The 21,831-nt window shown below is 33.3% G+C and overlaps 3 protein-coding genes across 3 annotated transcripts; 1 reads left to right on the forward strand and 2 right to left on the reverse strand.

Annotated features, from left to right (window-relative positions):
* Window positions 1–1,995: 1,995 nt before the first annotated feature.
* On the reverse strand, window positions 1,996–6,914 carry LOC136233528 (protein transport protein Sec61 subunit gamma). The gene is made up of 3 exons (XM_066023212.1): window positions 6,746–6,914; window positions 6,519–6,634; window positions 1,996–2,277 (listed from the first exon to the last, which is right to left on the reverse strand). The coding sequence occupies exons 1-2, from the start codon at window positions 6,837–6,839 to the stop codon at window positions 6,519–6,521; spliced, it is 210 nt and encodes a 69-aa protein (XP_065879284.1). The 5' UTR covers window positions 6,840–6,914; the 3' UTR covers window positions 1,996–2,277.
* Window positions 6,915–9,618: 2,704 nt separating this feature from the next.
* Window positions 9,619–12,216, reverse strand: LOC136231836 (uncharacterized). Its single transcript, XM_066020809.1, has 4 exons — window positions 12,004–12,216; window positions 11,612–11,676; window positions 10,867–11,065; window positions 9,619–10,354 (listed from the first exon to the last, which is right to left on the reverse strand). The coding sequence occupies exons 1-4, from the start codon at window positions 12,136–12,138 to the stop codon at window positions 9,992–9,994; spliced, it is 762 nt and encodes a 253-aa protein (XP_065876881.1). The 5' UTR covers window positions 12,139–12,216; the 3' UTR covers window positions 9,619–9,991.
* Window positions 12,217–19,103: 6,887 nt separating this feature from the next.
* On the forward strand, window positions 19,104–20,762 carry LOC136233172 (peroxidase 55). The gene is made up of 3 exons (XM_066022776.1): window positions 19,104–19,386; window positions 19,882–20,073; window positions 20,158–20,762. Exons 1-3 carry the CDS (start codon window positions 19,117–19,119, stop codon window positions 20,728–20,730), a joined length of 1,035 nt encoding a protein of 344 aa, XP_065878848.1. The 5' UTR covers window positions 19,104–19,116; the 3' UTR covers window positions 20,731–20,762.
* The last annotated feature ends 1,069 nt before the right edge of the window (window positions 20,763–21,831 follow it).

Here is a 21,831-nt window from a genome sequence, read left to right on the forward strand (position 1 = left end):
GAAAGTCGAAGAATTCTTCAATCTTGAAGCACCACCCGTGGGGATCTCCATCGGTAAAGCGTGAAGGTTTGAGTTTTATGGAACTGAATAAGAATGAACTGTTGGTATTATGTTCAGGTGGTGGCCCATTGCTGGTATGTGAGTGAGGTTGATGTAGCTCCTAGATGCAAACTTGAAGTGTTTGCTTAATCAATAATTGAAGGGCACCCTTTTAAATTAGTACATTCGACGATCAAGCTATCGTTGGGAGTTTCGAGCTTTTTGTTATCCATGGTATACGCAGAGGATGAGAAAAAGGAAAAAAAGATGAAAGCACCAATTGGTAGGACTCTACTTGGAAATCGATCCAACGAGATTGTTTTTGAGTGAAGACAATCAAGAACACTTTAACACTTTTCTAACAAGTGTAAACTGAAATTGATTTTTAAACTTTTGTGTTTTCAACAAGGAATGCAAACCTTTAAATAGACTAGCTAACCTACTCCTAATAGAACAAGAAAAACTAGATCGAATCCAATAAGAATAATAACTAAATAAATAAAAACCAATATCCTAACTAATGTAAAAATTATGACATACAAGAGCCTTCCTAGTCCAAGTAGAACCGCGAATTTCTGACACATCTTCGATGGCCGTATCATCGGCCCTCCAATAAAATCCTCTATACTAACATCTAGCCATGGATCAAACCAAAATGAGAAGTTGGAACTATTACGAAGTTGATAATCAAAATAACTCTTAAATTTCATAAAATTTTCCCAACTCCAACTAGAATGAAGCCTTCTTAAGAAACCTCTTGTATGAAATTTCATTCTGGAGAATCATATGCCTTCTTGAGAAGCAGTGACCATTTTAAAGAGTGCCTTAGTCAATTTACTATAAATATCAAAAGATATTTATCAGATCTCTAGGGTTAATTTAAGGTTAGCAATTTTTGAAAGTATTGACCCCTAAATTTTATTTTTACTAGCACTATAATCATTCAACTTCAAAAATACACATAAAAATCACTTAATTTTACAATATGCTTATAAAAATAAACATCCTCAAAATAATCGTTAACAATCTCAAAATAAAACCTAACAATGTTCAAAAGTTAAAATTATGTAGCATCACATTCCCTATCTCCTAAAACTATAAATTTTGTGTTTTTTAACAACCAATTTCTCTCTTATAACCAAAGAACAATCAAATCATCTTAAAATCAAAAATTAAAATAGCTTAGACTGTCATATCTGTTAGCTCTACAACGAAGAGTTACCTACCATTAAAGTGGCCAAAGGTTAAAAACTTTTATGCTAGTAAAAAACAAAATTTAGTGAATTTTATATTCAATATTGAGGTTGAATGGCCATAATAATGTTAATAAAGATAAAGTTGAGTGAGTTACCGTAAGTGTAATTTATCCTAATTCCGATTTATTATGTTAAAATCATATTATAATATATCATATTATAATATCTATATGTTTCATATATTTTACATATGATATAAATGAAAGAAAAATGATAATTTTATTGTGTATATTGTCTATGTAAATCGTTATCTTTACAAATCATGTTAACATATGAGAAATTGTCACCTCTAGTTTAAAGGTGACAATTATCATATTCATGTCTTGTCAATTTCAGATTAGTGCCGAAATGAGTAACCTAACATAACCAAAAAACTTTTGTGTCATAATCATGTTAACCTAATAAGATAAGTGTCAATTTCGTGTTATGTTTTCAAGTCACATGTCATATCACTATATATGTAATTAATGGTGAATTTTAAAAATACAAAAGAATATGACGCTATTTTTAAATATTTTTATGTCATTTTTGAACAAGTCGTATTTGCAAGTAATAATTGTAATTTTAAAAGTGGCATGTAAAAACATGAAAAAATATAACACTAATTTTAAATATTCGTATCATTCTCGGATTAACATGTCAACACTAACCCAACCAAAAAAATTTCATGTCAACCCAAATGATACATTACCTACTAAGCTAAACCCAAACACTAAAATTGCATATTGTTTCCGTGTCATGTAATCAAATCGTGTGTATTTTTGTCACCTCTACTCTAGTTCAATCAAATAACTAGGTAAAAAAGAAAATAAAAAGAGTACAAGATAATAGTAAAATTTTGAAATGATATTTTCACCATGTAGTTTTGAACAAACAACTAAAATGTAATTTTCAACCCTAACAATATTAGTTTCCTCTCCATTGTAAATTATCTCTGATGTATTCAGGCCAGCTAATCCCCATGCTAATATTCCAATATGACCTGCAAATAAACAAATCGCATCAGAATTAATACACTGCGGATCTACAAATCATATCAAGGTGAGTTTCCACACTTTCCAAAGACAATGTTAGTTCAAGTGCTCAACGACCAACATTTCTACGGTCCAAACATCATATAGCTTCAAACAATGATTATTTTTATGAATATGAAGCAATTTGTGCACTTGTTCGCAACTATTTGTGTTTTCTCCATTATCAAATCGTTACTACATCCTCATCTAGAGTGAAAGATACAAGCTCTTGCTGGACTAAAATAAGGAATCTCACATAACCATAATAAAGGGCTGGATACATATATTCACCTTTTAACTTGGCACAATTTGTGAATTGGCATGCTGAACTTTTTGTGCGACTCATTAAACGCCTAAAGTTGTTTAATTTGATATTATTTAACCCTTACTTTATTTGGTGTGGCAGATAGTTTGAAATCAATCTCTAATAATTAATCCCTCTCTCTGCATCTCTTTCTCTCTTATTTTCTACCTAAAACACACCCAAAATTCTCTCTACTGTAGAAGAAACATATCCTGGTTGCCACAAGGTTTTATGGCTCCAACATAATAAGCTTATCCATCTCTGCTTTTGTTAACCCTATAAAGAAAAGTCGATTTCTCGGCTCAATTGGTCTTCAATTCAGTTGGGTTTTGATGGAAAAAGCACAAGGTATAAGTGTGGGAGAAAGAAATTCGAAATAAAGTTAGGAAGGGAAGTAAATGGATATTGTAGGATTTGAAATTCCCACACCCTACACCCTTTCTAATTTTACTCGTTTGAGAAATTTCTGAGACCAAAAATTTGTGGATGAGATGACCAAAAAAGATGTTTGGACTTGCAATATGGATTTAGATATAGATTCGATATGGACTAAGATGGAGCATAGTATAAGGGAAGTAGCGAAGGAAGTTCTAGGGGAATCTAAAGGTACCATGCCACCGGGTAAGGACACATCTTGGTGGACAGAAGAAGTACGACAAGCAGTAAAGAGTAAGCAGTAAGCGAGAATCCTATAAAATATTGGGGAAATGTAGGAGTGACGAGAACTACGAAAAATACAAAGAGGCTAAAAGGGAAGTAAAGAAGGTCATACGAGATGCTAGAGCAAAGGTGAATCGGGATCTGTATACCAGATTGGATACGAAAGAAGGGGAAAGAGACATATATAGAATTGCTCGGATGAGAGATAGGAAGACGCGAGATCTCGAAAAAGTTAAATGTGTGAAGGATGTTGACCAGAAAGTCCTAGTTGGAGATAAGGATATCAAGGAACGATGGAGGTCCTATTTTGATGACTTATTTAATGGAGATCGCAGACAAGATGTTGGAGATATAAGTATCCATCACGATATGATAAATCATGAATGCCTGCGGAGAATTCAAAAGGGTGAAGTCAAAATGGCATTAAGTAAGATGAAATTAAAGAAAGCAGTAGGACCTGATGGCATCCCTATTGAGATTTGGAGATGTTTGGGAGAAAGAGGAATCGAATGGTTGACGACGTTCTTCAACAAAATTTGGAGAAACAATAAGATGCCATCAGAATAGAGGAAAAGTATCTTAATCCCTTTGTATAAGAACAAAGGCGATGTCCAAGATTGTGCCAACTATCGGGGAATCAAATTAATGAGTCACACTATGAAACTTTGGGAGAGAGTGATCGAAGAAAGGCTAAGGAGGACGGTGAAGATCTCGGAAAACCAGTTTGGCTTTATGCCGGGAAGATCAACTATGGAAGCCATCCATCTAATGAGACAATTAATGGAGCACTATCGAAATAAGAAGAAAGACTTGCATATGGTTTTCATTGACTTGGAGAAAGCATATGATAAGGTACCAAGGGAAGTACTTTGGTGGGCCTTGATAAGGAAAGGCATTTCGCGGAAATATATTGACATCATAAAGGACATGTATGAGGGAGCATGCACGAGTGTACGTACTAGTGTTGGGAAGACGGAAGAGTTTCCTATTACGATTGGAGTGCATCAAGGTTCCGCACTAAGCCCATTTCTTTTTGCCATCGTTATGGATAAACTAACAAGTTCACTTCAAGATGGTATACCATGGTGCATGCTATTTGCAGATGATATTGTGTTGGTTGATGAGACGAAAGGAGTGGGGAGGAAGTTGGAACTATGGAGACAAACTCTAGAATCTAGAGGCTTTAAGTTGAGCCGAAGTAAGACAGAATATTTGGAGTGTAAGTTTAGCGGCCATAGGAGTAGGGAGGCAGGGACAATCACCCTGTTCAGGCCTCGGATTGCTTCCGGTATTTAGGATCTATTATCCAAACGGATGGAGAAGTAGATGGAGATGTTGCTCATAGGATTAAAGCTGGTTGGTTGAAGTGGAAGAGTGCTACGGGTTTCCTTTGTGACCCCGGCATGCCTAATAGATTGAAGGGGAAATTCTACCGGACGGCAATTAGACCAGCATTGTTATATGGTACGAAGTGTTGGGCAGTGAAACACTGCCACATCCATAAGATGTCGGTGGCGGAGATGCGTATGTTGAGATGGATGTGTGGTCATACGAGAAAGGATCGGGTGAGTAATGAAATAATTAGGACAAAAGTAGGGGTCACATCTATTGAGAATAAAATGAGAGAAAACCGACTAAGGTGGTTTGGCCATGTGAGACGTAGAGCGCTTGATGTGCCGGTTAGGAGAACCGAAGAGTGGCAAAGGGATGTAGTGGTGAGGGGTAGGGGAAGACCTAAGCAAACTTGGAGGAGGGTGATCGAGAGTGATATGAGTTTACTGGGAATTGAGGAAAATATGGTAGTGGATAGGACGGAGTGTAGGGAGCGAATTTGTGTCGCTGACACGACTTGATTTCACGGTTTTATATGATGGTTCATGTTAGCCGATCCCGAATCATTTCGGGACTAAGGCTTTGTTGTTGTTGTTGAGAAATTTTCTGCAATTACAAAACCGTGCAATTTCTTTTGAAGATCAGGAAAGGAGTAATCAATTGAAGGAAAAAAGGAAGAAGAAGGAAGTGATGATTCCTTTTTCCTCAATATGATGACCTATGACAGGTTTTGCCAAATGTTCAAGGCCTAATGGTTGATGTCCAGATCAGCAGTGTGCCAATTACACTCTCTAATGGTGAAAAGCCAAGACAAAAATTAGGGGTGCGGGAGTAATAAAATACCAAGTTGAAGTGTGTCAAGGGTCCTCAAAAAGTTCAGGGTGTGAAAGGATAAATGTTACTAAGTTAAAGGGTGAATTTGTGTATTGAAGTCAAGATAAAGGGTGTGGGGATAAACATCTCCCCATGAACCATGCCTACACCTCAAACCTCTCATATAGAACAAAACCCATCTCTCCAAATTTTGCAAGATTAGATTCTGAATACAAGTCGAGTTTTCATGGATTTAGCAACATAACTATTAACAATGAAGTCAGTTTTAATTGAGGGAGAGAAAAAGATGAACCTTGAACCTAACATAAGTAAGCACATGACTGCTGTCTTCGCAGGAATATAATTGAGTTAGTCAAAGCAACCCAGTGAGTAGAATGTTTATAGTAAATTATCTAAAATTGGATAAAAAATTCATAACCCCTAGTAAATCAAACTAGAAGTGCAATACTGTAAATACTACAAGTAGCAAATCAGAGCATACATCGAATGCTAATACTTCTTAATGATGTGGAATACAAAATTGCTTGAATTCCTGCCTAAAATGCATTAACTACCAATCAATCAACAACCAAGTTCTAACATTTACCCCTATCTCTATCGATTTTCCAAGAAAATTTGCTTAATGAATGAAATGGAACAGAAAGCCAATAGATATGGCCACGCAGGCCATAGAGAGCCCATTAGAAATTTAAAAGGAGAGAAAATATCGTGTTCCTACGTTTTTAACCACCGGAATCTAAAGATTCCATCCATCACCGAAACTTCCTTTATTTAGGAGGTAAACAAAGCCAATACGTGAGAAGCAAGTTCAAAAATTTAAGAGTTCAAATTTTCATATCACCAACTAATCCAAAACTCCTAGTTTCATAAACTCAAATCCAGGTAATGCAATGAGATTTCAAGACAGATCAATTACTTGATTTGGCAATTCATCTCTTTCATATCATACAAACCAATTACGAAGACTTGATAGAAAAAAAAAAAAAAAAATCTCAACCACAAATCACAGAACAATCAAGCATCAACGGAGCACCTATAAAGGAGAGTAAATTTGCCTTTTTCATTTAATCGTTCCCTTACCTAACTAGATCCAACAATGATATTGTTGATAGGAATGAAGATCAATTTGACGAAGAAACCAACAAATCCCATCACTACGAATCCTATCGCCGTACGTAACGCCACCTTGGAGAATTCTAAAACATAAAAGAGAAAACAAAAACGCAGCATCAAAATCCACAATAATCGGCTATGAGAAGTATTTCAAGAGTGTAAATCGAAAAGAGAAGAAGTTAAGGATTAAAAACCTTTGCGATCGGGCTTGTGGCAACGCTTGACGAGGCGGACGCTGTCCTTGGCGAACTCTCTCAATGGATCGAACACTGAATCTATAGCATCCATTTTGGATCTTTTGCTTTCTTCTTTCTTCTTCTTCTACTAAAGGGAATTGATTGGGATCTGATCTGAGTTTGAGAATGTGCAACGAGATTTTAACGGGCCGGAGGAGATGAAAAACGACATTTTTAATTCCAATTGACTTTAATGCCCCTATTGCTGAAAGGATGATGGTTGGACAAATTAGTCCTTCCACACAGAACCCATCGTCTCAGTTTAGCTTACTTACTAGTATTTTTTTTTTTTTTTCTTTCTGAATGAGGGAAAAGAGGGGTCAAAAACTTGAATTAAAGTCAAATACATGTAAGGTTTGGGGTCTTTAAGAATGGGAATGGGAATGGAAATGTGGGGTTTTATTCATTTGTTTGTTTATAAAAAAAAACTCATTCCCTTTACTCACTTTAGGTTAAACCATTACCTCACTTTAGGTTAAGCCATTACCCCACTGGATTCCCTTTACCCCATTCCCTTTCCTAAACATATCCAAACATACAGGGGAATTAGTGGTTATTCATTTCCTTTCCTTTAGTTTCCCTTTCTTGATTCCGTTTCCTTTACCCCTTGTGAACCAAACGCCCCCTAAAATAAGGCAATGCAAGTTGAAATTATGTGAGATGTATGATATAATTTGATTGTGTTTGGATGAAAAGTAATATAAGCTATGGTTTCATAATATAATTATGTAAAATTATTTTTATATCATTTTATTTGTATAAATAAAATAAAAGATAAAAAGTAATTTTAAAAGTAAAAGAGTATAAAAAAATTTAATCAAAATTCAATTCATCTACTTTCATTTACTATACTTTGTTATTACACCTCAAAATAAATAAAATTATCTAATTACATTTATTTTCATCTACCTTCAAATATCATCAAGTACCATCTGCCAAACAATTTGTAAAGGTTTGTAATGTATATTTAAAAGCATTAAGATACTGAATTCAGATTTTGAAATACTTGTGTATTCAATTAAAACTTTACAATTTTTATAGTCATTCAAATTATGACATATTCAAAAAGTAATTGAATAACGATTTAAAAAGATTTTTATATTTCTTCTAAAAAAAGTTTTTTATATAACTAGTAATATGAGTTGAATATAACTTTATCATGTGACACCAAAAAAAGTTTGGTTCAAAAGATAGAATATGTAATACCTTTCTAACTAAATATAACAAAACGACTACATATTAAAAGGTTGATTCGGAAAACTTTACTAGACTCAGTCAATGTTCCAACAGTTACCATAATCACATACGATTGTGAAAATCATGGATCCAGTGGCCTTGAGGGATATTAGACCCTGATATCTGAACTTACCTCCTCTTAGCAACAGATAAATAAATTGATTCAATTCCATTAATCTTATATTTACAGCTTTATTTACTGATTGTGATTATCCTCCGTTTCTTTCTACAAACTGACTTAAGTATTGGAACAGATTCGCCACACAAACGATCCTCTTTGATCTTGTTTTTGTGAAGTTGCAAGTCGACACGTAGACTTTCAAAATTTAACATCACTTAGCATGACTTTTTTTTTATAGAATTTTAGATACGGTGATAGCTTTTTGGAATAACTCATTAGGTTGTAAATCCGACTTCTTACCGACCAAATTTCTTACGGTGGCTCTGGTAAAGAGCTTTTTGGGGGTAAAATTAGAGGTTTGAGCTATTTTAGAGGTTTTGACTAATCAAATCTCTAATATTAATGGTTGGTGAAGAGAAGTTTGAAAGACTTTATTGGATCCAAAAAGTTATTTTTGAAAAAAAATTAGGAGATTTGCCAATTAGTTTATTACTGCATTGCTAATAGTTGTTTGGGTAAAACGATAAAGACATCTTATGCCAAACTGTTGGATTAGCATAGAGTTTAGCCGCTTTTTCAATAGAATGTGCAACTACATCTGAGGTAAGTTGTGGTACTAGTTTGAGAGACTTGAAGAGGGTTCCATTCATAGTTAGAAACATCTGAGGTAACAATTTTGTACCAGTTGTGGTAATAATTGTTATAAATTGGTAATTTCATTTTGATTAAACATAAAAAAAAAAATTACGTGTGAGGAATCTTAAATATGAAGAAATACATGATAGACGATAATTTTTTTAAAATTTGTTCAAAACAACTCATTCTTATTTTTGGAGTACAAATTTAGTTTAATTTTGAAAAGTTATATCGATACATAAAAATTAGTTATGGACCATTAAAATGATAACATGTATATATAAGAATTTTCTTTTAGCAAATTCGATTTAGTAAAAAAATAAATTGTTACTCACGCACGTGTAAAATTAAACCAATCTTGTATTTGCCATTGATTTTTAGCGATCTTTCCCATTATAGAAACCAAATGGCCTAATATATCTCTGTCCCCTCAAGTTGTCCAAAAACTACAATAGACCCTGAAATTCAAACCTTACAACTAACCCAATCAATTTGTTTATTTGAAATAAATAACTCTCAAATATGTTAATATTTGTGAATTTGAATTTTTTTTACCCTTTTGTTAATGTTTTAATAGATTAGTTATAAATAACAACCGATGTTTTAGACATCTTTTATTTCTGATGTAATATTAAGTTGAATGTTTTTTCAGTGTTATTTGTTCCAAAAAGTGAGAGTCGATTGTAACATAGTTTCAGGACAACTTGAGGGATCGTGGATGTATTAGGCCAAACCAAATATACTTGGCAAGGAAAGAATAGAGAACAACATGCCTGCTCACATTGCATTTCTATATGAATCAACTTTCACTTCCTAACATCACATAAATTTGAAATCATGATAAAAACCCATCAAGATCAACTGTCAATTACTGTTTTTCCACACAATTTCCACGTTTATCTCATTTCCAAAAGCAGAAACCACCACGGGTTAAGTTCAAGCGATATAATAATAAGGAATTCACTAGTGATCATAATGCTACTACAAAATATTAACAAGCAGAAAATTTTGGGTTAAAAAGGCAAGCCAGTCTGCTTTTCCCCACCAGTTCAGTTCTGATGCAACTTCTGATAACTTGTAAAGATCCGCCTCAAGGTTCTGTGCTGCCAAGCAGATTGCAGTTTAGATCCTTAATTCTTATGTAGTCAGTCCAGTAATTATTTGCACAAGCCATGATACTAGTTTGTGGTAGATATGCTATTTACAACCAATCACTTCATCCCAGTCTGTGTACTAGCTTCTCGCTGAACAGCTCGAGGGACAAATGTAACACCACGAGTGTGGCGGCGTCCAAAGCTGATAGCAGAAAGAGATGAATCTGCGGTACTTAATCTAGAGACTGCTGAAACAAGGCTATCAATGTTTTCGCCTTCTACTTCCATTTTGCTCGAGGCCTCATCCCTCTTTTGAAGGATCTGCTGTTTACGCTGTTGCTTCTGCCTTGCTTTCTTGGATGGTTGGGCCTTCTTGAAGAATTCAAATGCACTGGGAAATTTATGCTTGTCCACCAAATGATGTTGCCTACTTTTGTAGTTATTAAATTTCGAAACACAACCTTCCACCAGGCATTCGTACTGCCATACAAGGACAAGATTTGTTGAGTGAAAAAATTTCAAGGATTTGCATAAAAACTGCAACTAAACAGATTGAAGCAAGAGATATTCGAGAAAATAACCATGTACTGCATTTCCTAGATCATAATTGCCCTCAATTCATAATTCCACCTCTACTCCATTCTCTCTCGTAACTGATTCTCTTAGCTAGTAAGGAAGCAAGAGATATTCGATTTTTTTTATCCAGTTGTTACATGTTTGTTGCCCATCCAATAGCATTAAGCACCAAGGACCATAAAACAGGCTGCATTCCAACTAAGAAATGCATGAAATCACGCTCAAAATTGATAAACAAGAAGTTTAACCAAATTCATGATTGACTGAAACCGGACAAATTTTTTGAAGTGGAAATAATACTGAAATTCAAATTAATGTGAATGAAAAAATAAGCATTAATGAAACATAACCAAAATCAAACAAAACATTATGAGTCACAGAGAAATTTAAATCTTAATTAAAAAGAAAAAAGATACCATGGGGTAGCCACAAGCAACTTTTGCCTGGAAAAAGGAATCATGGGCTTCAGATACATGAATACTCAGCAGGCGTGAGGTTGGGTAAACTCTAGAGCATACAGAACATGATGCACTGTGCCTTGCATTGTAATGGTCTTCAAAGTCTTCTAAAGTTGTCAAACGTGCACCACATCCAACAATGGGGCAAAAGACCTCCCTGCTCAAACAAATTGGTTTTAAAGTAAAGAAAAATCAGAAATAAACAATGTTAATTAGAAAATCCAAACACATAAACCCTGAATTTCCTCTTGTCATTTCCCAAGAATGCCAGACTTGAAAAGCTATCCTACTTTCTCATATGCATTCAAGTACTCTTTAAGTTTTCAAAACCACATATACTACAGAACAGAATAAAATGACTAATTTCTGCAAACAATTAAGATTAACTAAATAGAAAAAGGGATCTCATACTCCTTCTGATTAACATGCAAAACCACAAAGAACAGCATATACTGAACATGGATTAGGACCTTAATCAATAACCTTTATATGCCTTCCATATACATACTGATGATCGGGATCAGATAAATAAATCTACGAATTTCATCTCCTCAAGTAACCATGGATTTTTAAATGATTTCAAAAATGCATAAACTAGTCCTTATGATTGGACAAGTACAATAACATAAGCAGACACTATCAAGGATACACCATGATAACAAATCGAAGCCAAAATGAAATAATTGATTCAAATTATTGATACCTTCCATCCTCGTCGACCATATTATGCAAACGATACTTTTCATCTTCTGTTAAATCCAAAGCAACCTGATAATAAACTGGCAAAATAAGTGCTATTTAACCAAACTATAACAAATTTAAGCCTTATTCTTAAACAAGTAGGATAGCTGCGTTACAAATTCTTATTAGAATGCTAATAACAGAGCTCCAGCTTTAACAAATTGGCAAAATTAACAACAAAACCCAAAGAAACGGTAACGAAAAGACGATACAATTACACTTGGGCCCTGAGATTGGCAATATCTTCGACAATTTAGTCACAGGGTAGCTGATTTCAAAAATCCAATCCAATCACTAACAAAAATGAAGAAGACTTGATGGACAACAATCAGAAGATGGAGAAAAGAAAATAACCTGTTTGGCGAGAAGCTCTCTCTCGATGTTTCCATTATCAAAGAAAGGAGATTCGGGGCGAAAACTTCGACGAACTGGCGTCCAGTACGGAAACCCTAAATCTCTATTGGAATCTAAATCTAACACCATCGCCATGGATGATCTTTTCGTCAGTAGGAGTCGGAGGGAGCAATTTTTGAGTGAATGATTTGAAAATCGAACGTTGAGCTTCAGCCAATTTCGGGAGTTCTTTCTATTCTAGATTTGTGGATTCGTGTAGGGCCTTTCAGGGTTAGAATGGGCCTAGCCCAGCACACATTTAGTAAGAGGAAAACATTTCGTATATATTTAAAACAGGATAATACTTCTCTTTCCTGGAAATGGAGAAAAGTTTGGTGTACTATGAGATCATTCTGAAGATAAAAACTTTGAAGTGTGTTTCCCGCATCTGTACCAGCAACAGATTCCTAGTTTCTATTGCTCTATCACGATCTATGAATTTGAATATACAAACTGAAACTCATCTAATGTACTTATGAATGGTAATTTAATTACTTTCGTCGAGATATACTATTTTTTTATAAATAAAAATAAAACTATTACTTTCTTCTAAAATAATAGGGTAAGTACTTTCTATTTTTTTAATTTTTAATTTTTGTTTAATACTTATGTTATGATATATCCCACAAGCATCCAAATTATACCATAAATATATCAAAACAATGCACAACAAATTCTATAATGGCATCTCAGAAGTCTACATGTTATTGTAAAAAAAGTTTAGCCCATGTTAATATGTACCAAAGTACATGTCTGTAATTATTTTATGTTTTTTAATTTGATTTATTTCGAAAGGTACCTAGAAGTAAAGTAGATGGATATAGTGATTTATTTAAAAATACTATTAAACACTTAAAATTCATATATTAATTAATTATTTATTTATTTTTAATTTATTTTATAACATAATTTAAAAAATTTAGATAAGTTAAAAATTATTGATTATGTAAATTTAAATATGTGATTTCCAATTTAATACGGTTAACTTTAGTATTTTATTTCCAGAATTTAACAAATTATACTAGATAATTACATGGTACAAACACAGTTTATAAGCTTGTAATGCAGATTATTGTTGAGTAGCAGTGGAAGAAACGAACCACAATTTTATTTTGTCTCCTATGCCAAAGATCGTTTGGAAGAGATTTAGTGCTATACATAAGATTCTTTATCATTATATTCGTTTGTTTCGGCTCTTTTCATACTTGCAAATAGATCATGCGACCAACATACCGTTGAGCTCTAGCATTATACACTCTGTGGAGATATATAACGTCTCCATTAACATGTATCAGATAGATTGCTATACACCGATTAGGGATATATGGCCTCTTACAAACACGTATCGAAAAAGGTTGCACGACTTTATCCTAGATTTCATATCACATCCACTATAATTACTTGGATCTTTATAGTTTTCTATTTTCACAATTATGCACATGTGTATAATTCGCCACAGTGTGAAACATATAGACTTCAAAGATGTGAACAAATGAAAATCTTTCTCCCTTATTGTATTCCTTCCATTAAAATCTATTTCGCTTATCTGGCCACCCTCTTTCTATGATGAATTATCAAATAGGCCTTGAAAATGTCCTTTTAAGATAGCTACATTAAATTATACTTTCAGAATAAGTCAAGGGTGCACAAGATTGTTGGGGTATCTTCCAAAATCCCACATTGAAAAAAAGTGGAATTCTCTCCCCGGGATTTGACATTAGGATAGGCCTAGGATTTTTCCATCTCCCCCCTACTGCAGTTGATAGGATACTAATGGTGTAACATTGGGGTTTTATGATTAATAAAATCATTCGTGCATTATTCATACACTGTGTCCCTTCCTGTGATTCTATTGCTTACTGTTATGTATGATCATTGTGGCTTGCCTGTTTGATATTAGTGTGAATGCTTGCCTCTGTATGTTTTCCGGTTTATAGCTTATCCCTAACCCATATATGTGCCTATTGCAGATATTGTGAGGCGTAACTCTTGGCTAGCTTACTTCCTAGGGGAAAAGTAAGTGTCACATGGTGTCAACGAGGTGACCCCGTGATACGTGGGATGGGGGGGGGGGGGGGGGTTCCCTTATAAATATAGGCTTTTTAGTTGAAGAGTAACAATCTCAAGGCTAGCTAACTAGAGATGGTTTAACTTGTTCTTTGAGATTGTGAATGTGGGAGCGTTTTTTTATAATTTTGTCTGTTAAAAATTGTAAGCGTTTTATAGTTAAGATTTAAGTGGCCCTAACAGCCTCGTGGTTTTTACTCTTGTTGAAGATGTTTTCCACGCTAAAATTCTTGTGTGTCTTTTTCTCTTTTCTCTATTATTTCTTTGTATGAGTATTGTTGTTTGTTTGGCCCCAACAAAGTGGTATTAGAGTATGGTTCATGTTAGAAATAATTCATAGATTATTCAATAGAACCACAAGATCGAAACTCATGTCAATTCATCGAGATCAATAACAGAAGCTACTTGAATCCATAACGCAGCGGATTGAACGTAATCGAAAGTCTCTCGGGTTGATTGATCTTTTAGGACAAGGCATGAAATGAATCTCTATGCTTAATGGGGGAGGATGTAGAATAAGTGAATTGCCTGTCCTAGGGACCATAACCCCTTTATTTATAAAAAATATAACATGTGTAATTACTATTCTATCCATTATAAAATTAGATAATTACAACCAGGTATTTATACATAATTAAGTCCATACCATTATATACACATCAGTCCCATAAACTAAATTAGATCACTTAATGGACTAATATTATGATAGCCCATAATTTACACTATCATACACGTTAAGCCCACATTGTGGATTTTAATCTAACAATCTCCTATTTGGGTAAAACATTTACATCCATGTAAATTATGAAATCTTTACGACGTCAAATATGTTATCATATTTACTATAGGTTTAACATCCTGATCCAATACCATGTAGATATTATCCGCTTTGACCCAAATCCAACACCTTAGGCTTCACGATTTTAAAACGCGTCTGCATGTATTGGATCATCATCTTACTAATAAGCCACAGTCACTCTCTGTCCATTTTCGATGTGGGATTCAGTTCATTCCTTCCTTCATCGCCATCCCTTAGGATCGTTCCTTGCTCAGGCCTTCTACTTCAGCACCACCCACCCTGGACCGGTTCGTTACAAGATTGTAACATCTTGGCCCAAATCAAAGGAATTATCATATAAAGTATAAGAGCATGCCAAGAAACTTCACAACTCTTTACTACATGCTTCATACACATACTCACTGAACATCCAAAGTATAAGAGCATGGTCAATCAATTCATACCTATTCAACCAATTAGTAACAACAACAAAACATGAAGCAACTTCACAACCCTTTACTACATGCTTCAACATATACTGAATTACCATCTAAAGTGTAAGAGCATACATATAACTTCACTGTCCCTTTACTACATGCTTCATACACGTACTCAATAAATATTTAAAGTGTAAGAGCATGGCCAATCAGTTCATATCTATTCAACCAATTAGTAACAGAACATCAACCAATTAGTAACATGAAGCATCTTCTTCCTTTACTACATGCTTCATACACATTTATATTCATACACATACTCACAACCCCTTACTGCACTTTTTCTCGAATAAGATAACAATCAATCAATCAATCACATATACTCAATAAGTTAAAAAATCTTCCAATGTTATACTCTTCAATCAATCTTCCCATGTATATAAACATTCTTAATATCCGTGCAAATATTATTTTCAAATAAAAAGAGACTCGGATCAGTTCATAATCCCTAATGTTAATAATATTTGCAAATAACAAGAGCAGGATCTACCTATCTCAGCATCACTCAGAATAACATATTTTCCACTTGTAACATGAATTGAAATGGAGAAATCAGTGTAAATGAGATAAAGACCCACCTTTTTCATTAGTGAATCTTACAATTAATACAAAGAAATCAGTATATATAAGCGAAAGATCTAACATTTTCATTGGTAATCTAACAATTAATACATCCTTATTCCAGCAGTTGAAATCCACATCCGCAAGAGTAAATCTCATGATTATTACAGGTTTGATCAAGAAAAGATAGATTAAGGAACAATGAAATCTAGTACATCGAGGAACAGAGTACTTACCATTTCTATGTTTCGATCTCAGAAACAGAGATTTGCATGTAGAAAACTTCCATGGAGATAGCCAAAGAGAGAGATGGGAGAGCTAAAGCCCGAATCATTGAGGTGAAGGAAGAAACCTAATTTACTATGTAGGTTTTGGTTTATATATGAGCTGAATATTAGTTAAAATGTTTGAGCGCCTTAAATTTGAGATACGTTTTGGTTGGTCGTGTACCTTAATTTATTTGCCGATTTTTTATTTTCAGACAACCATGATAGACATATATAACTAGTGTCATCTTATGGTTCATCTTTTCAATTAAAATCGTGTTTTTTGGGGGATGACAGACGTGTGTCATCGTAACGCCACATGTTATTTGAGGTTGTTTGCACTTAAAATTTCAGATGACACAAATTTATTATAGTGTCACAAAAATATTCAGACGACACGAAAACAAATATCTTTCATATATCTTGTGTCATGTGAAAGGGAAAATGAGGTAGTGATAGTATAGTTGTTACTTTGTGCTAAATATTCATATCAAGAGCTATTTTTCATCCCGTTCACTCCACCTTGTTTACGACCGTAGGTTCAATATTGCTTTAAATTTTTATCAAGTTAGAGACGGAGAAGCTGTTGAAATCCGAGAAGCTGTAAGCTGGCTCAAGAAGATAAGTTGTTAATCACTTTGGACAGAGCCATTTTCACTCTTCTTATGGTCTTGTTCTAGAAGATTGAAGAAATGTCATTAGCTTTTTTAATGATGTTAAAATCCATTTTATTAGTCGTTCTACGGATGATGTAGCTCATAGTTTAGCTAGAGCTACATTTTCTATATCAGGACTTGTGGAATAGTCTGTTATCTATCTGTTTAGCTTTGTATTTCAATTCCAATTATTCTCTTTGTTTTAATTTATTCAAAACTTTTGTGGTTATGTATATCAAGATGAGTACCTAATAATGCGTGGCATATGGTTTTAATTGCATAATCCAATTTATATTCATGTCATTGTCTTCATCATCACCATCAATATTTATTATCTTTTGTTGCAATAAAACCATAAATATGCTACTTATGTTGACGAGTTCTAAATAGAAAAGTAGGAAAGTGATTATATATATATATATGAAGTGAGTCACATTAGTCCCTATAATATACCTAAATCCCTAAAACATCTGATTGAATAATGATAATAATGGGATCATCTTTCAGGCCTGTGTTTTTATATATAGTGATGTAATATACCCTTTTATACATGAACTTGTTTGAATAATTTGAATTATGCGGACATCTAAATCCTAATTAAGCAAAGATGTACCCATGCGAACCTTCTTGATCAAATACTAACTTACTTTCAAAATCATATTACGTACTGTTTTGGAATTTGCGATGTTGGGGCCAAAATGAATATAATTATGTTAAACAAGTCTAAGATATTCCATAAAAGTCTAACAACTGTTGGCCTAAACTTTATATTTGCAAAAGTAAGCGTGGAGTTATTAATATGTCATACTCATTTCAAATTCACAACTAAACCAATTTCAATACATATATTAGTAAAGTTCTTGAAGGCTTTTATTACATCAAATACTTTGGCCAAACAGATAAACAGTTTTTTTTAGACAAAATTAGAGGTTTGAATCATTTTAGAGGTTTTGACTAGTCAAACCTTTAATAATAGTGTTTGGTGAAGAGATATTTGAAAGAGCTTATTGGGTCTACAAAACTAATTTTGAAAAAACTCATTTTATGAGCTTTTTTCAATTAGCTTATTGCTCAATCTCTTTTTAATGACATTTTTACCCTATTTACTACCCTCTAAGTCTAAATAAAAACTTTACCATGTTCTTATTTGTCATTTTACACAAGCAGCTATTAACAATCAGTTAAATTTTACCAAACAAGACATTTCTTTTATATATATAAGTAGGTGGATATAATTGTTTCAAGATTGCCGATCATCTTTTTTCAAATTAAAATCTATTGCACATACTAAGATTTGAACTTGAGATCTATTGTAACAATTTGGTCTTGAGAGGATAGTGTCAAGGTAGAAGGTCTGAGCAAGTAGTGCTAAAGCATGACGATGAGGTGTGAATGAATTGAATCTCATATCGAAAATAATGATTGAGGTATATTAATAAGGTGTGTTTCTTTTTAATTTTTAGTTACATTGGAAGGTTAAACACGAAAATATAAAGTGCATTTCTAATATACATATAGACCCGTGTTAAATCTCTGACAATAAATAATATCTACATGATACTGAATCTGACTCTTAAAATTGGTACCAAAGCCGACTCTTTTCGTACAGTGATGAACTAGGCAGAAGTTGGTGGTCCCGGTCCACAGATGATAGTGCAAGGATAGAAGTTCTGAGCAATTTGAGAGTAAAACTGCAGTGAATCTCACAATAGAAATGTAGAGAAATTGACCAGAGTATATTAGTAATTAATCGCGTGTTTCTAATAGATGTGGATATGTTTTAATTGTTGTGATAACTCCTAAAATTCCACATTGACTAGAAGTGGGATTCTCAACACATAATCCCTTTATAAATATGTATTATGATAATTAAAATATCACAATCTCATAGGTTTTGTACATTTTTATCTTTACGGGTGTATTGTTTTTTGTTTGGCCCCAACATTAAAAAAGTTGTGAGACCAACGGAATCAGATAAATCTATACGATATTAAACCAGATTATACATTTTCTAATTTAAACGAGGTAAAATTGTTATCATTCAAAGCCATCTTAATTGATTTAGTATTACATAAAATAAAATAGTAATTAATCTACTTGTCAACTAACAACCTAACATAATAATATTATGTATGCATTTGATCAGCAAAACAATCCTACCTAGAAAAGTAAATAAATGATACATAGAATAATAGTATATTTTAGAGAAATGGACATTTTATGAGATTAAGAGCATTTGGTCTTCTTATATGTATTGTATATATAGAATAGAGGGTGCAGGGTTGGATTCGACAGAGAAGAGATTAATAATGGAGAAATGGAGAGGTTTGATGCTCATGATAATACTCATTTTAATTAGTACAGAGAAAGGAGAAGCAGAATTAATAGACAATTTTTACATTTCTTCTTGTCCAAACGTTGAAGCCATAGTGAAGCAGGTTGTTTCCACAAAGTTTAGCCAGACATTCACTACTATCCCAGCAACTCTTCGTTTATTTTTCCATGATTGTTTTGTTACGGTATATCTTTCTCACTTCAATCCTTTCATATTATTAAGAACGTTATAAAAAGTCATCTACTTTACCATAGCCGCCCAATGTTGTAAACACTTCCCATTAGAATCGCACCATGTGATGGAGTCACATGGCGCGATCGTACACCAGCTAAAAAATCTGCTACTTTACATGCGGAGCCAAAAATAACATTTGATATGCTACCAATTCGTTACTAATTTGAATATTTGGTGACAAAAAATAATAATGTTGTAATAGTTTATTGTTGCGTGTCTCACTATATCTTCAACTGCTAATTAATAATTTTCCAAGTCAAATTTGTAATGAGCAACACAATTAGAATTTTCAACATTTAATTAATTAATAGCTTATTTAGAAATCCTTAATTAAGTTATGTTTTTTCAACACCAAGTGATGCAATCAGCATAGTTTTTTATTTCAAATATAATTAGATATATCTAGAAGCAGAGTTATTCAAATGATTAAAAAAAAAAAAAACAGGGGTGCGATGCGTCGATTATGGTGGCATCAGAAAATGGAGATGCAGAGAAAGATGCAGAAGATAATGAATCACTGGCAGGAGATGGATTTGACACCATTGTAAAAGCAAAGGAAGCAGTAGAGTCACTATGTCCCCAACTTGTTTCTTGTGCTGATATTATCGCCCTTGCTGCTAGAGACGTCGTCGTCTTGGTAACTACTAACTTCTAATTTCTCGCAATTAGTATAGTAGGGATTAATTTGTAACTTAACCCAAACAAAACTATGGTGTCTCAGGCAGGAGGACCTTCATTCACCGTAGAATTGGGTCGTCGAGATGGCCTCATTTCAAAAGCCTCGCTCGTAACCGGAAACCTTCCGGAGCCGAACTTTAATCTACCTCAACTACAAACTATTTTTGCTAAGAACAACCTTACGCAAACCGACATGATCGCACTTTCCGGGGCTCACACAGTCGGATTCTCTCATTGCAGTCGTTTCGCCAATCGATTATATTCATTTTCATCATCTTCTCCGGTGGATCCTTCTTTGGCTCCAGATTACGCAAAGCAGATGATGGATGCTTGTCCTCGCGATGTTTCTCCTGATATCGCCGTCGACTTGGATCCGACTACCCCTCGAATCTTTGACAATGCGTATTATCAAAACCTGATTGCCGGCAAGGGCTTGCTTGCTTCCGATCAAGTTCTTTTTACTGATTCTGAATCCAAATTTACTGTCAGTAAATTCGCTATTAGTTCAGTAGATTTTAATGCTGCTTTCGTTACTGCTATGATTAAGCTTGGTAGAGTTGGAGTTAAGACTGGTAATCAGGGAACCATAAGGACTGATTGCACTGTTCTTAATTAATTAATTAATTAATTATTACTTTTTAATTACTATCTTACCACTGTTGAATTGTTCTTGAAAAATGATAGAATAAACAATAGTACATGACAAAAATGTACTAATAAAAAAAATATTATTCACATGTTTCATTAGCATTACTATTTAATCAATTATGTGGTTGATCACAACTGACCCATACAATAATATTATGATGAAAAGTAAATGGCTGTTGGAAGAAAAAATATTATTTAATTATATGATCGCTCAACAGCTATTATGGCCCATCCAATACGCAAATTATATGGATAAGCAAGAAAAAATTGTTGCTAACAAGCATATCCTGAAAGAAATTCTATGATTCGTTTGTTTCTAGTAAATTATTATTATTATTTTTTTTTTTTGAAGAAAGTAAATTAAACTTAATTTGCCAATAATTATCACTGAATGATGAATGCAATTTTGACTCTACTGTGAGATGAAATAAATTGAAAATAAAACTATATGAAATGCACTCCTATTATATTTATGTCTAAACTCTAAAACATATTTTACATTTTCTTTTTTGAGTTTATCCTTGCATACATTAAAAAAAGATATGGATATGAACAATGAATTTAGAATATCCCTACATGCAAAGCAAGCGTATTATTAAGAGTATCAAACAATTGGAATTATTATTCAATAATCATATTATGTTATACGAATTGTCTTTATAAAATCGAGGTTAGGCTATAAATGGGTTTGTATTATTGTTGTATCAAAAATTGTCACACATACTGCAGTATTAATTGAGTATATTTTTATTTTTATATCATTATAATACTTTTAATTATTTTCTTTATAATATAATTCCAAACAATGTCTTTGGAATTGATAAAAAGTTCAAGACAATATAACCGAAGTTCAGTTTATCTGATGTTTCTTTTATATTCTTTTTTTACTGAAATTAAATAAATTGAATGCTACTTAACTGAACTGAAATTGAAATAATAATATAATCCTTTAAAATAGCAATAACTAAAATAAAAAACTTATAAAAATAATAATGGTTCTAATAAGTAGTGATAAATTACTAAACTGAACTAAAATTACCTATAAATACTGCAGCTGTATGCATCTGAA

Source organism: Euphorbia lathyris, chromosome 6, assembly GCF_963576675.1.
Source record: "Euphorbia lathyris chromosome 6, ddEupLath1.1, whole genome shotgun sequence".
In the NCBI taxonomy this organism is placed as follows: Eukaryota; Viridiplantae; Streptophyta; class Magnoliopsida; order Malpighiales; family Euphorbiaceae; genus Euphorbia; species Euphorbia lathyris.

What these genes read in the sequence shown, in the direction of transcription:
- LOC136233528 (XM_066023212.1), bottom strand. Translation starts at nt 6,839, where the DNA reads ATGGATGCTATAGATTCAGTGTTCGATCCATTGAGAGAGTTCGCCAAG. An exon ending in CCACAAGCCCGATCGCAAAG is followed by an intron (nt 6,635 to 6,745) that starts GTTTTTAATCCT and finishes TTTATGTTTTAG; the next exon opens with AATTCTCCAAGGTGGCGTTA.
- LOC136231836 (XM_066020809.1), bottom strand. Translation starts at nt 12,138, where the DNA reads ATGGCGATGGTGTTAGATTTAGATTCCAATAGAGATTTAGGGTTTCCG. An exon ending in ATGGTCGACGAGGATGGAAG is followed by an intron (nt 11,066 to 11,611) that starts GTATCAATAATT and finishes TTGTTTGAGCAG; the next exon opens with GGAGGTCTTTTGCCCCATTG. An exon ending in TTGCTTGTGGCTACCCCATG is followed by an intron (nt 10,355 to 10,866) that starts GTATCTTTTTTC and finishes CTTGTATGGCAG; the next exon opens with TACGAATGCCTGGTGGAAGG.
- LOC136233172 (XM_066022776.1), top strand. Translation starts at nt 19,117, where the DNA reads ATGTATTGTATATATAGAATAGAGGGTGCAGGGTTGGATTCGACAGAG. An exon ending in TCCATGATTGTTTTGTTACG is followed by an intron (nt 19,387 to 19,881) that starts GTATATCTTTCT and finishes AAAAAAAAACAG; the next exon opens with GGGTGCGATGCGTCGATTAT. An exon ending in CTAGAGACGTCGTCGTCTTG is followed by an intron (nt 20,074 to 20,157) that starts GTAACTACTAAC and finishes ATGGTGTCTCAG; the next exon opens with GCAGGAGGACCTTCATTCAC.